Here is a 12,869-nt window from a genome sequence, read left to right on the forward strand (position 1 = left end):
CCTCCTCCTCCCTCGCACCGACACACTCTTGATGGCACATTGCAGTGCACTCCTCAGTCAGTGGTTGTTGGCTTGCACTTCACCGTCACTTGTTCTGAAAACTGTCCAGTTGAGAGTTAAAATGCGGTAACGGTGTCGGGGGTTACGTGGGCTGAGAAAGGAGAGTTAAGTTGTAGAAAAGTCGCTTGAGTCACTTCCCCCGGCTCTGTGCGTGCCTGCCTTCAAAGAAGCTGTGATCCTGTTCTGGCCTGTCACTTGTCTTGCCTCCTCTTCATCTGTCAGTCACCACATGCCCTTATGGTATGATGATGTTGAGTCACCACAGCCTAACGCACTGTACCCGCCGCCGCCGCCGCCGCCGCCGCCGCCGTTCGGTCCAATGTGGAGATGTGTTTGTGTTTCAAGAAGTGGCAGCATATGTTGTACAGTGCGTGTCTGCCTCCAGTGTATACCATGAAGTGAACGGAAGGTCACCTCAAGGCACTCGCATAGAGATGAGCAGCATAATGAGGTGTAATGTTGTGTGTCTGGAAAAAAGAAGTAAATAAAAGAAAAGTCACGTGCACGGATCAGAAGGATAAACCTGCTCCACTTCACTGGGACAGGCTGAGCTGAAAGAAAACAAGTGGTAGTGAAAACAACACGGCATCAAAACAGAGCAAGAAAATTAATTCCCTGCCCTGTTAGTTAATTCATTATGTCATAGTGGATACTTACTAATAATGTTAAAAAGGAGTTTTATGTCCAAACAATTCCCACATTTTCACTCCTTTTCAGACGCCTTGCTGGCTTCCTGCTCCGTACTTTTTATTCAGTTTCAACAGATACAGAATTTTTTGACACCTTAAGATAAGATGGCGAAATTCAAGTTGTCAGGTATATGAAGTATGCAGCTGAGGATATTCTGTGATTTTGTTTCTACAAAGAAATCCCATTAAAAGATTAAGGTGAAAAATCTGTTAGTCTGTCTCTTAAAACTTTTCCAACATCCCTGTGTTCAGCCCCGAACCTGCTGCTTTTAACTCAAGATGGAAATCTTTAAAAAGAAAATGGTCACAAATATATACTAGCCTTTTTTTTTTTTTTTAAAGGCTCAATTCTTTCCTTCAACAGCTGGACACTGTGGGTTTTAGCAAATAGTGCATTTATTGAGGACTTACTTTCAGTTGTGGATTTGTTGCACTAATGAGTATTTACTGCAGCGGCGTGGTCTAAGTGGAATTGACTCAAAATAAACTACAGTACCCATAATGGATAATGGATCATGTCACCCAGTGCAACAGTGTGGCTCACCCAGGTGTTTTCCACAGTTTTTGGACAATGATGGAGCTCGATGGCTCAGACTGAGGCTACATAGGTACGACTTTTTAATAGGATCAAGTCATTGCTGGTTTTGGTTTGTTTTGGACTTACGCTATTCAGTTTCATTTTTGGCATATCATTTAATCTTGGTGTGCTAAAAGTGTGATTTGAAAGTTATACACAGTGACACGTACATCCAGGTTTATAAGTGTAATATCCAACATTTAAAAAATTGTCACTGGTTTGATCGGCCTCTGTTGCTTCAGGGCTTAGATGAGTAAAGTTGTATCGTAGCATTTGATTGGATAGAAGTGTTGCTCTGGTTTCTAAACCTAGAATAAAGCCTATAAATAGCATGGTGTTAACACAGATATTTCAGTCTGCCGTTGGGGAGATTGCACACTATTTCTCACAGAATTCAGTTTCTCCATTTGGCTGCTGGGTGGCCGGGTGCCATCCTCCTCACTAGCCTGTTGAGATGTTCAAAAAATGGTTTCTTTGCACAGCTGTGACCTTAAAGAGGAAGCTCGGAGCCCTGATGAGATATCAGCTCTGTGCTAATCACCTCATGCATGTCCTGCTCAGTTGACAGGCCCTCTTCCTCTGTTACTTGTCAGTAGCGCTCGCCTTGCAGTGTTGTGTTAAAAAAAAGAACATTTGGAGGAAGATGGTTATTTGGTGTGTTTGTTTGAACCTGAATTGAATGTGAAACAAGCAGTGTACAGTGTTTGTGCAGTTAGAGACCAGTTGTACAGTCATTGCATAAACACAGACGCCTTATCTTAAGTAATTTCCAACAGTTTCACTCTTTCACGGCTGATGTCATCTGTGTCCTGGAAATGTTTGTGGCTATTGAAATTTCCTAATCAGGTTGACCAAAATCTGTTGATTTCGAGATGAAGTGGTTAAGAAGAAGCTCTTTAGTAAGACATGGTTTGGAACCATTTGTGAAAATATCCAATGAAAACATACAGAGCTGATGCTGCAGTGTAATTTCAGCACGCTCTATTGTGTGCAACATCCCGAGGAAAAATCCAGTCTCTTTTTCCCTGACCACAGCTCGATGATGTCAGAAAGCGTCCAGCCAATGGGCAGCTGCAGCAGCCATCGAGCTGGATCCCCGTGACATTTGGTGTCTCAATTGGCTCGAGAAGATAAAATCTCCACTTTGATACTAATTCTCCTTTTCTGACATGTTAGTCTTTCAGAGATGAGCCTCAGAAGAAATGATGTCAGCGCGGCGTGTTTCCTCTCTGTGTCTCCAGCATGAAGAGAGTTACAGGCAAACATAGCAGCTAAAATAATATGAATTCATTCCTCTCTCTCTTCTAGTCTAGTGTGACACCCCCCCCCCCATGTCATTTCAGCTCGGGAGTCTGGATGTGTCAGCGGGTTTTTAACAGTTGCTTGATGTTAGTTGGGAAAATGTTGGTACAAATGTTACTTTGGTCTGCAATTTATTTAACAGCTGTTGAATGGGTTGCCATGACATTCGTGGTCCGCAGAAGATGAATCTTAATGACCTTGGAGATCCTGGTTACTCTTTTAGATTGAAACTATACTCTTGAAATATCTCAACATCTACTTGATGGATTGGCGCAACATTTAATGCAGACATTCATGGTTCGGAGAGGATGAACCCTACTGACCCTGAGGTTAACCTTTGTTGAAGTATCTCCACAACTAATGGATAGATTGCCATGAAATTGTGTACACACCTTCTGGTTCCCCTCAGGATGAAGAAGTGTAATTATTTTTGATGATCCCTTTTCATCTAGTGCCATCATCAGGTCAAAATCTCAGTTTGGTTTATCAGCAAATACCTGCTGAGTTAATGACATCAGCCCAATTCCCATCGGCCTGTGCGGTGCAAAAGCTAGCATGGTAACACACCAAACTAAGATGGTGATCGTGATAAACATTGTACCTGCTAAACACCCTCATGTTAGCATTGTCACTGTTAGCATGTTAGCATACTGCTATGTGTTTGAAAAGAGAGAGGCTTCTGGACCGACAGTGGGTGAAGAGCTGCATGTCTGGGCTCCATGTCCTTGTTTCATTATGCTGCAGAGAAGTGATTAGTGACTTGGTACCACTTCCTCCTCTGCTCCCGTACTGATCCTCAGAGCAGCTTCTCTGAGGGCGGCGGGATGCCTAAAGATAGCTGCTGACACTCACCCACTTGACACGACTGTGTATGACTTCCTCAGAGAAGGGAAGCCCTACATTGACATTTATGTAAATAAAGGAAACATTGACTTTGTCAGGCTGCAGGCGTCTCCTCCGCCGTTACCTGCGATGCCCTCTGTGTCTCAGAGATAATAAGGTTATGGGAGGAGAATGGGGGACATTTATAATTCACATTTGATACGGTTAATGCATTCAGACCTTTTCCGGTGGGAGAATACATTAGGGGAGAGTGAGCGGATATATGAAGCCATAGTAGACTATGTCATTAGGAGTTACCATCATGATATTTATAGGCCTGTTTTACTCTCTCATGGTCAGTGAATGGAGCGGGGATCCTGGAGCTGGAGCCACTTACTGAAGCAGCACAACTGTACCTCCATGGTCCTGTTGTGCTTACTGCCTTCCTGCTCACACTGCTGTTTATCTGGAGGTGTGTCTGCTTGCCTGCATGTTATCACTCATGGTGACTGTGTACTAGCAGCACTGCGGAGGCCAGAATTACACTTGTTCACATCAGAATGTGTGGAGGTTTTTGATGCCTGCAGTCAGAGCGTGCTGTATCAAGGCCCTGCTGATTACATAACAGTTATTCTTGGTAAATTTTGACAGACCCCGGCACATTACCTTGTGAAATGCTCGTTTTCAAGCAGCCTTCGTGATCCAAGTTGTCATGGTAACTGCTAAACTGCTTCTACTGTTTGTAGTTTACACAACACAGCCTGAACTCGAGCTTGTTACTGCTTAACCACACTCAGATGTGAGGTTTACTGGGGGTCCTAATAATCCGGGCTGTAATTTGTTAATGGACTCAGTCAGACTAGACACAGAGGAGCTGGCTGTGAAAGTTCCTTTATCAGAACATGGTACGTGGTGCAGATAGATACATGGCCAGTTTCCTGCTTTGCTTCCTGACTCTCTGGACACAGAAACCAGCTCCTTGCTGTTGTTGGCAACTGTCTCCAGGAAGTGTCTCCCCTCTGCTCAGCGCTGCTCGATTTTCTGCTGCGTGTAAACAAGCTCTTTTATTCATTGTCTGGGCCAGGAGGGTGGAGGGGAGAGGTGGGGAGGTGCTGTGGGGACATGGAGAGAGAGAGACAGAGAGAGAGAGAGAGAGAGAGAAAGAGGTGAAGTCAGTATTCAGGAATGTGCCTGGGCAAGCCTCGGGTTGACACAGCCCAGATGACTGTGAGGGAATCCTTGGCAGAGGGAAGCAGGGGAACCCCGCTCTACACCTCCAGCCCTTACCCTCCCTCCTTCGCTCTCTCTGTCTCTCTCTCTCTCTCTCTCTCTCTCTCTCTCTCTCTCTCTCTCTCTCTCTCACTCTCTCACTCTCTCTCTCTCTTTCCCCTTTCATCTCTCTTGTCCTTTCAGTCAGTCAGTCTTTGTCTCCTGCCCTGGAGCTGCAGCCAGCCTGTCTGCCATAAAAAACATTATACAACCAGGGAGGCACAGTAATGGGGAAACAGGCTTATGTCAGACTGGTGGAGCATGGAAAACTGCAGAACCCACTTCTCCACATTTCTGCTGCTGCTTCTGGCAGAGTGCAGCCAGAAGTCCCCCGTGTGTTCAGCTGTGTCCAACCTGAACTCTGAACACCCTCCAGACAGCAAGTTTATTCACAATGACTCATCAGCTATGTTACACAGGCTGAGGGTGGTCATTCATGGAGCTGAGAGATGACCTATGACAAGGGTCGGTCCTCCAAGGATCTAATAGACTAATAATGTTCAGCAGATCATCTGCAGGAGACTAAGTGTCCAATCAAAGTTCTGCACTTCAGTGGTTATTAAAGAACTTATGTTCTTCTTCATGTGTTCTTTAAAAGCCTGTGTGCACTGCAAAAATCCGCCCCCCCCCCCCCCGAATAAAGTAAGAAATTATTAAACCTCTTCAAACTCATTGGGCAAAAAAAAAAAAGTCCATATTGCTTTCTTAAAAACGTTTGACTCCAGAAGTCATGATGTGAAATAATGTCTTCTTCTGCCAGTGGCATGTGTAATGCGAGTGCCTGCGAGCTTTTTGTTTTTGGAAGGAGGCTCTGGGCTCACGTCATGGGCCTTCCTCTTTCCAGCCCCTCTCTCGACAGGGTCACGTTTGATACTCGTGTAGCGCCGTCTGGTCAAAACATGCAGGGAAACACGAGGTTTCCACTGCACACTGAGAACACTGCTGTCATTTAGGGTTACAGTGCACCGCCTCCTAAATATAGCCGCTTTGCTCCGATCATTTTATAAAGCACGCTGTAATTCAAGTTCTTTCATTGCTTTATACTGTACATAACATTATGAGACATAGGATAACGAACAATAATATGTTGTTTATTCCGTGTCGGGATGTATGAAAACGCACTTTTCCAGAAAGAAATCAGAACTAAACACAAAGACTTTTATGACAGATGCAGAAAATTGAGTGGAAAATAAGCCGATCAGATGATCTCATCTCTCGTGTTCTTCAGATCTGATGGATGCTGTTTGTTACATCGGACCTGTTCTGTCGCTTTGCGTTGGACTTGATGAGGACCTGACAAACGCGGTGACTAAGCACGCCTGTGTCTCATTATGGTGACACTGATCAACAGTACTTGTCATTTCGAATGTTTTTAGAATATGACTGATGTGTTTTCTACTCACACCAGTGACTCATGTGTGCGGTGGGTGTTGTGTTCTGGTAATCAAATCAGAGTGGTGAAGATTCTTCTCAGCTTGTCTCCAAATGCACAAAAAAAAGCAGCTTTTCATTGTAAATGGTTGATGAGAAAATAACAAGACAATGTGAACAAAAAGAGCAGTGTGTTTTTTATTCTTGGGTTTGGTTTCGTGGGAACTTACGCACGGACTGATGCAAATAAAGAAAAAAAAAGGGGGGGGGGGGTGTGTTGGTGCAGGAAGCAGCCTCTGCACTGACCACTGAAACTGAAAAATAAACTCTAGCAGTTTAGAGACTGAGGCTGCAGCATGAATGTCAATGACCACCACAGTTGTGATTAGGGAATAGTTGTTGCCTGGAAAAGCTAAAAGGTTAGCTTTATTCTGAAAGTCATTGCAGACAGAGCTCCAACCGTTGATTCTTTTTATTGTTTCATCTATTCAATTATTTTTTCAGTTAATTAAAAAAGAAATGACAGTAATAGGAAAGTAACAACAGTTCCCAGAGCTCTAAGTGAGGTTTTCATATTGCTTGTTTTGTGTGACTAATTGTTGAATCCCAAATGTTTTCAAGTGACACTGACATAAAATAAAATCTGCAGATTCTCACATTTGAGAAGCTGGAACAAATATATGTTTAACATTTATTTTTAAAAGCATCAAAATATACTTCTAGTGCCAAAAGTGAGGTTAGTCATTATGCAGAATGGCCACCAACTGTAATATATTATATTGTTGAATTATAATTATATGCATTAATGTGTTCATCACTTAAAAGTTAAGATGAGGCAAATTTGAATTAATTCACTTCTGGGTATCTTGGGATTTTTAAAGGGATTAATAAAGTTTAATCTTATTTTATCATAACCCATAATAAAACATCATAATTTAGTTTCTGAATATATTTTGTATTATTAGTCTGAATCTGAAAAGTAGGTAGTAACTAAAGTTATCAAATAAATGCAGTGGATTAAAGTTATAAAGTAGTATAAAATGGAAATACTCGAATAAAGTACTAGTACAATCACTAGTTTTATAACCAATCAATCTTTTCAGTCATTTCTTTGGGTAAAAATTAATTGATTTTACTCTCCTTTCTGTTTTTCATGGTCTTTTATGATATTAAACTAAATTAGATTTTTTTATTAATTTTTAAAAACACTTTTCTGACATTTAATGGACCAAATGTTTAGTTGAGAAAATAATGAATGTGAAATATGAATGGACCGAACAGAACTGAGGCTGGTTTTGACAAGTGAAATATTAATCTCACAAGAACTTCTCCGTCCACTCCATCAAAGACATGTCGAGTCCTTTATTTTAACGGTTTGAAATCATTTGTGGGCAGACAGACAGACAGACAGACAGACAGACAGACAGACAGACAGACAGACAGACCATCATTGATTTCAGTTAACCCTTACAAGAAAAACAGTCATATCAACAGCCTTGTTAGATTATGAAGCTGCTGGTTATTACAATGTCTGTGTTGAGTCATGATACAGCTGAGCTGAGTCTGGAGGCCTGAAGCTTCTCTAACGGCACACTTAAGGTGGAATTTGAAACATCCTGGATTAAGGATTCCTTTGTCTGTTATTCAAGAGTTATACTGGTAGTTATTCATTTCAGTAACAAGTTCGGCTGCAGACAGTATTTCTCAACTTGAAAAACGTGTGCTGCAGCATTTAATCATCATAACCACACGGGGCGATTCTGCAGAGCGCTTTGTACGTGCACCTGCATCTCAAAGTCAGGCTGAGTTAATCAAATGTATTAACCGCTCTTTGACTTTCTCCTCCACCCCCCCCCCCCCCCCCCCCCCCTCTCTCTCTCTATCTCGGACCCCGCCAATTCGATTCCTTCACAACTGACGTGGTGTGACATCCACAGAGCTCCCGGCTGAAGAAGGTAAATATTGATTTTTCCAGTGAGCTGCAATCCTCCTCCCTTTACTAGCTGATTAAGTGTCTTGAGCCAGGATCTTTTCTTCTCTGTAAACTGAGGGGTAAACTTTGGGAGTGTACACTACTGCAGCTTTCCACCCACGGACACACACCGCTACTCTTCTGTAGATACAGGGATTGTTCTTGCTCTTCAGCTGCAAACGAACACGAGATAGCTGATGTTGATACATTATACAGATCCTTTCCACCTTAAGTGTAAACACACACTTTTTAGTTCAGTCACTTTAAATCAGGTGTGATACACAGGTACAGGTGTGTGATGCTTATGTGTCCATGTATATTTCAGGCAAGTCCCTGTGGGAGCTGGTGGTGGAGCAGTTTGAAGACCTCCTGGTCAGGATCCTGCTGCTAGCTGCCTGCGTCTCCTTTGTAAGTACGAGCCACCTAATTAAAAATGCCAGTGGCTCTCACTGTATTTCTTCGCGATCTCGATTCTCGAATGGACCCTTGTGGGATTTGAGACCCAAATTGGACATTGGCCAGGAAATTGCCACCTAATAAACTGCTCCATTAGCTTTAGGCAGCTTTATTCCCCTGTTAAAGGCTGTTCAACCTACTTTGCGGTCCCTTTTCATGTGGAAACTTGCGCATTACAGGCTTTTCCAGCCAGTGTTGATATGGTTTCAGTGAGGGGAACAGCACTGCAGCTGAACTGGAAACAAAACTATCAATCAAAGCTCCCTCCGCTGCAGCGCCTCCGACTGTGACCCTGGTTGCCTTCCGAGGGCGGTGAAGGTCGAAGAGGGGTGGAGTTGGGGAATCCTGACTGCATAATAACTTTTCCATCTATTACAGCACGTCCCCGGAGTCTCGGGATGGAATTGCTGCTGCTATTTCTGAAAGTAGGAAAATTAGCTCTAAAAATGTATATGACACAACATATCTTCTGGAGCTGTTCCCCGTGCTGGTGAGAGGCTCGGAGTGCAGGCGTGGGCTGTAACTGCAGGACTTGTAGCTCACTTTTCCTCATGTAAATGAGGCTTTCCTTACTTTAAAAAGGTTGTTTATAGTGGAGCACGGCCCCTGTTCCACTGCCGCACAGACCCTAATGCTTTACAGTGTCATCGCTGCCTGGAGAGGTTTTAGCTCAGTGACTAAAACAAGGCTCCCTGTGACCTGATCTGACTTTAAATCAAAAGTATATTACACCCCAGAGCAGCTTTTTTTAATCACACAAATTTCAGAGCGTGTCTGCTGATGAATTATATTCCTATAGTCCTCTATAACCTTTTCACTTTTCTATCTGCTGGCTGTTTTGTGTGTCTCCAGCAGAATCAGGGAGTGGCTACAGCTGAGTGAACCAGAGTGAAAGTTAAACCTTAACCTGAGACTCATTTGTCTGCTCTTTTGAACATCAAACTGGGATTATCAGACTCTCCTTCCTGCTTTGCATGACACAAGAGTGGAGCTTGTTAGTAGACAAAGTAGGTCAGGGGGGTGGGGCTACTTTATAATATATGACAACAAGTTTACAGCAAAAAGAAGGTCAAATTTAATTCAGCAAGCTACATCCTTATTGTGCCTCAATTCATCAAACCATTTTATTATTTCTGGTCATAATTTATGTGTTTTTCATTTTTGCTGAGGTGATAAGCTGACAGTCAACTCTCTGGTAGGGTTAGTAGAGCACAGCCACACAGAAAAGCCACAGTGACCACCTGAAACAATCAGTGCACTTCCTCCCTTTGATTTTAGGGAAGAAAGAGGGCTGATCTTTTATTTGTTTTTCCACTACATGAAGTGGAGTTAATGCTGAGGAGTTCAAGAGAGTACAGGAAGGGACTGAAAAAAATCAAGTGACAGTTGAATTGTATCTGGAGCCTCCTTTTGTATACAATACTTTATTTTTTTTTCCAATAGGTGACCTTATGCTCAATTTGATACGAATAAAATGTGTTTTTCCATTATTATTTTTTTTTCTAATCACTGAGCGATGTTCCAAAAGCCTGGAGACGCTCGGGCATAATGGGCCGTCTGTTGGCATGTGTCTCAGCGTTCAGTTATGCATGTGGGGTGTGAAGAGTGCAGTGTTTAAAGCTGTAATGGGAGGTTTATTTTGGTGATTAAGCTCTGCTTTCCATACCCAATGTTGAAGTTAATCTTAAATTTATTTCAGATTACAGAAAGTAAGTTCTAAATCCCCCTCATGTGAAGGTGGGAGTGAGGTATTCAGACGGCTCTCTGATTGTGTGAAGAGTCGGGTCCGTACTGAGAGGACTGACATTGTTGCCCTCCAATCTCAGCTCAGGCAGAAGGGAGATTTACCGTCCCAAATGATGGGGAATGATGAGCTATCGACCAGGGCTCAGGCTGCCGTGACTTACACGCTGGTGCTCAATACTCTGTGGAGAATATACTCTTTTATCACTTGATAAGCCCCATCAGATTATTTAAACATAGATCCACTTTATCTCTTCTTTTCTCTCTCCGCTGCCTCTGTTGTGCAGTAATTTCAATCTCTGTGCCTGCCATTCATAAAATAATGGAAACATAAAGTCATTTCTGTGTTGCAGTGGGGAGCTTTTTCTGTCACGATCTCCTGAAGATCTACTTTGTTGCTCATTATAACTGCTACCATACAGTAACTGCCATCTCCGGCGGCTTCGCAGATTCCATTAGTTCTCAGCTGTCATATTACGTCTGGCTATAGAGAAGTAGAAGAAGAATAGTAACATAAAAGTGACTCATGAGTGTATTGGCCGTCTCTGTGGAGACGTTACTTGAGCCAGTTCTCTTCATTTAAAGTGAAATGTCTTTAACACTCTTTTCTATTTTTAGTTCTTTCAACTGGAGAACCGCAGACTTTGGCAATCTGTAGCGTTTTTGAGGCATGGCTTTAAAGCAGCTAAAATCAATATTTCTTTTTCATTTACAATGGATCACATGACCACTTGTACCTGAAAGGGGTCAGTCATAGCAACAGGCAAAAGAATTATGACCTGACTCTGCCGTTTCCCTCATTTATACAGAGCTTTTTAGCGTCTTTGATTAGCTGTAGCTGTTTTGATTCACTCTCTCTGCTCTCATTAGCGTTGCTTTTCGTTGCGGCAGACAGCTGTTTTCAGCAAAACATCGCTAACGGTATGCTGTCTACCCAGAACTAAACGATAGGAAAGAAACAGATAAAGTTAGCAGCTAGCAGGTGAACATACTGGAGCATGTAGCAGCTAAAGAGATAGATTTGTTTCTTAGAAATCTCTGGGGAGAAAAACAGAGCTGCAAATGTAAAAACTGGACATCAAGTGGCCAGAAACATGATGCCAGATGAATGCTCATGTCCCTCTGTGTCTGTGTGATGCGGGAAATAGGCAACGGTTTACTAGCCGTTCTGCCATATCAACTTAAAAGGTCATAATATGTTAGTGTTGTGTTCACAGCTTGTTTCTGCCGCCTCCAAGTGGCCAAAAAAATGAACTCTCGCAGGTTATGTGTGGTCAATATGGTCACTCTGGTCATAATATATAATTTAATATAATATCAGAGAGTTATTAACATCACCACTAAATTTATCTTTTAAAAAAAAAGTGAGCTTTGAGTCTACAAACAGCAGAACATGTGCGACGAGCTTGAACAGGAAAAGTCAAATTGGAGGATTTCAGACTTGAACAGACTGATTCCTTCACATTGGAGCAACTGGTGCTAATAAAACTCGGTACATGGTCGGACAGCGGAAAAGGAGCTACACACTTTTGGTATTTCAACATTCACTCGTGATGTTGTCACACACATATTTTGCATCATCAGATATCAGTTGCATCTCACCTCAGCCGTTATCTGCATTGTAACGTCAAAGGTCCTTCTGAGAAGTTATTTTAATTCTGCAGAGCTATTTAGCTTGAAGTTGATTTAATATGCGGGAGACGTTCCAAAAGCTTGTCTCTGTCTTGCATTACAACACTTATCATTTTCACCGTTTGAGCTGTTGACTGTCCTGTCATTCAAACCACGCATGGCTCCCGCTCGGGTACACGGTCACCCCAAAAGACACGGCGCCACAGAAAGAACTTGATCTCATGAAATCCTTGTGTGTGATTTTCCCGCCGTCCAGGAGCTTTGGTGTACTGGTACGAATCTGTGCTCCTGCGAAACTGGGCTTCAGAAGAAGAAGAAGAAGAAGTGTTTTAAATTAGCCCAGTTCATTTAATGTAATCCCAATGATTTTATTTCCCCACTGATCTAATTTCATGCAGGATTTGATTTATTTTTATTGCTCTTGTCATTTTTAGGAATCATCTTCCCGCTCATGGCAGCCCAACATTTAGGGATTGTCATTACTTGTGTGTTTGTGTGTGTGTGGAGCGTTTATTCAGAAGGATTTCTTTTTAAACACCCCCTTCATTTGTTTTCATTTGTTTTTAAATTTTAGATTTATGAGTAAAGTAGTCTAAACTTGCTAAATTAAACTAAAGTGAGCTAAAACTGTATATCACAGTCTACTTAGTGGATATAGAAATGCATGTTAGACTATTAAGTATTGAATTATTTTATTATATTTGTTTTGAATGCCCACAGGCACTGTTGGCTTTTCCTGCTGGAGGAGAGAAATGTTAGCTTTTCTTATGTTTTCACTCTGCAGCATTTTGCTGTTGCTGTTATTTCCAGCCTGAGATGCTCTCGGCCTCTAACAGTATTTACAGTCCTGCAGAGGACAGGCCTGGACTCAGTGGTCATTTCTCAGCCTTTCTGTTTTTTCGAGTGTGATTGCTGTGAATATAGCAGGCCATGATTTGATCTCCTCTGACTTCTGCCACACTCGATCACCAACCAG

At 42.4% G+C, this 12,869-nt stretch overlaps 1 protein-coding gene across 3 annotated transcripts in view; it reads left to right on the forward strand.

Moving 5' to 3' along the window:
• Positions 1–12,869, forward strand: part of atp2a3 (ATPase sarcoplasmic/endoplasmic reticulum Ca2+ transporting 3) — a 42,431-nt gene that overhangs the window by 3,926 nt on the left and 25,636 nt on the right. For 2 of the 3 annotated variants that reach the window (XM_056396808.1, XM_056396807.1), the window contains exons 2-3: positions 8,028–8,045; positions 8,388–8,470. In XM_056396808.1, the coding sequence (XP_056252783.1) occupies positions 8,028–8,045; positions 8,388–8,470 (101 nt within the window). Of the gene's footprint in view, positions 1–7,339; positions 7,370–8,026; positions 8,046–8,387; positions 8,471–12,869 lie in introns of those variants that run through there. The other variant, XM_056396809.1, reaches the window with a different exon arrangement.

Source organism: Seriola aureovittata, chromosome 15 (assembly GCF_021018895.1).
Source record: "Seriola aureovittata isolate HTS-2021-v1 ecotype China chromosome 15, ASM2101889v1, whole genome shotgun sequence".
In the NCBI taxonomy this organism is placed as follows: domain Eukaryota; kingdom Metazoa; phylum Chordata; class Actinopteri; order Carangiformes; family Carangidae; genus Seriola; species Seriola aureovittata.